The sequence below is a fragment of the Anabrus simplex genome, chromosome 7 (assembly GCF_040414725.1).
Source record: "Anabrus simplex isolate iqAnaSimp1 chromosome 7, ASM4041472v1, whole genome shotgun sequence".
NCBI classification, from domain to species: domain Eukaryota; kingdom Metazoa; phylum Arthropoda; class Insecta; order Orthoptera; family Tettigoniidae; genus Anabrus; species Anabrus simplex.
The window spans coordinates 309,647,993-309,650,609 of NC_090271.1; the positions used below are offsets into that span (position 1 = coordinate 309,647,993).

Genomic DNA, 2,617 nt, shown 5'->3' on the forward strand with positions numbered 1-2,617 from the left:
CCCTTGGCTCGGGGACTGAGGACTTGCATTGTCCCCAGCATCTCTGCAACTCAAGAAACACATACAACACTATCCTCCTCCACACTAATACATAGTTTCCCGTGCACGGCTGAGCCGCCCACCCTAGTCGGAGAGTCTGCTTTACAAGGGCTGCACCAGCCTACCAATAGCCATCCGAAATGTTAATAATTATTATTATTTATCTGAAGAAAGCTCTAAAGTATATATGTATGTATGATTGTAGGTTCGGTCCTCAGCCCGAAGGCTGGTTGGATCTTCAACAGCTCCGCCATTACCTGTCATAGATGGTCTAGGGATCAGTGAAGAGGTGTACTAGGGAGTTGAAAAGTGAGGTACTTTCCCGTTGCTTCCCTCACTGAGCTAGAAGTTGCTATTACACATCCGTCTGCCAAGACCGACACAGATACGTCTTATGACGACGATGGGATGGGAAAGCCCTAGGACTGGAAAGGAAACGGACGTGGCCTTAATTAAGGTATAGTCCCAGCATTTGCCTGGTGTGAACATGGGAAACCACGGAAAACCATTTTCATGGTTGCCAACAGTGGGGTTCGAACCCACTGTCCCCCGGATGCAAGCTCACAGCTGCGCGCCGCTAACCGCACGGCCAACTCACCCGGTGTCAATCTTCTTAGTTGGAGTGAAGCAGAGAAATGATAACATAACCACTGACGTTTTCGTAAAGGTCATATTTTACGTAAGATCCTAATTTAAATATTAATGTATACAATTTAGAATTACTTGTTACTACAGTAAATTCGAAGTTAAAATTGAGTTTACTCTATTTTATTATCCAATTATTACTTTTCAATTATTATAATTATAAGAGGAATTGGCTATTTCGAAACAATCACTGCAATTGTCCTTTAATCGGTCGATAAATCCAGAACAAAACACTCTATTAGTTCTTCCAGGCCTTCAATAAGTCGAGCGCGATAGGAAAGGTCTTCTTCAAAGCACTGAAGCACAAGTTCATCCCGGTCTTTATTGAACATCTCAAAGGAGTCCTTTGATCCTAAGACGGGCACCAGTAAATGCGCCGGCATAAGATACACATGATGGAAGTAAGGAGCCATTATCCGTCCTGCCTGTGCGTAGTAGGTACAGCTCTCCCGGAACTCCTCCCACGGTATCGTAGTAACAGAGTGACTTTGTAGTGCACCATTGAAACGTTCATAATAGAGCGATAAAAGTGCTTCTAGGTGGGCACGCCGGAACTCACGACTGCTCACCATATGTAAGAACATCATCACGTCCAGCGCAGGAGGTGCGTAGCGGACCAATTGAAAATCGAGCAGGCGAACTTCATTTGGTGTCTCACCGTCTGCCTCAAATCTGAACATTAGGTTGTTTGGCCAAAGATCTCCGTGACAAATTACGTTCTTGTAAACATTGGACGGTTTGACAAATTCAAACATCAGTTCACACTTATTCTTGAAAGTCCCTGATATTTTATTGAAATGTTCTGAGTTATTTCCATACATGTTTAATTTAGAAACCAATGTAAACATTGCCTTAATTCCAGCCTGAAACCAATGTTTTAGCTGACTTTTTCCATCTGTTTCTACGAACTCACCCTCAATATTTATGGAGGGATATTCTTCATTTAATTTAAATACTTTTCCAGACGCCTCCGATTCTCTTTCTTCGCATATCACCGAAGCTGCGTGAAAATCAGCCAACAGTTTTATTACTAATTCACAGAACTGGTAACTCATGTACTCCCTTTTGTTAAAAAGTTTGAATCCTTCGGCAGCCAAATCTTCCAGGACGAGCAGGTCAGTTCGTGTGAAGTAACACCGCGGAGCCCAAGGGGTAACTTCAGGATCGCACAGCAAGAGACTGTGTTTTTTGAAAAGTTCAAAAACATTACAGTACACAATAATCTCTTTAACGAAAGCATCAGTTGAGAGGATGAATTTTGTATAATATTCATCACACCTGGGAAGTGTCTTCAGGAAAAACTTTAACTCTTGTGCTTTCTCTTGTCCACACACGAACACGGTCACTTGAACCAGGTCGTGGTCACCAAGGAAACCGTCCAGCTCTTCACTCTTTACACCATAATTCACTGACAGCAATTCGAAATCGATTTCTTTCCCTAACCTCCTACTTACTACTGTATTCCACTCTTCACTCGACAAGAGGTGACCTGGTTGCTCCATGACTCTCTTCACTACTGAGCTGCGTGCTGAATTCCGCAGACCACCGCTCGACCTTGGGTCTCAATAACTCCTTAATTGTCCTTGTTCATTCAATTACTTGATTGGGTGAGCAAGTGGAAGGACAGGACTGAATGAGTGTTGAAAAGGAGGCTACCATCAATCTGTTACGGACGTCATACTTTGCGATCTTTTAGTTAAGTTTCGCCGAGCAAGTGACTGTGCGGTTTGGGTCACGTAGCTATCAGCTTGCATTTGGGAGGTAGTGGGTTCGAACCCCCACTGTCGACAGCCCTGAATATGGTTTATCGTTTTCCCAATTTCACACCACACCTCAATTGAGGCCACGGTCGCTTCCTTCCCATTCCTAGCCTCTCCCTGCCCCCAATCGTCGCCATAAGGCCTATCTGTGTCGGTCCGACGTAAACCAACTT

The 2,617-nt window shown here is 44.0% G+C and overlaps 1 protein-coding gene across 1 annotated transcript; it reads right to left on the minus strand.

Annotated features, from left to right (window-relative positions):
• Positions 1 to 781: 781 nt before the first annotated feature.
• On the minus strand, positions 782 to 2,186 carry LOC136877826 (uncharacterized). Its single transcript, XM_067152028.2, has one exon. It carries the CDS (start codon positions 2,184 to 2,186, stop codon positions 888 to 890), a length of 1,299 nt encoding a protein of 432 aa, XP_067008129.2. The 3' UTR covers positions 782 to 887.
• Between the last annotated feature and the right edge of the window lie 431 nt (positions 2,187 to 2,617).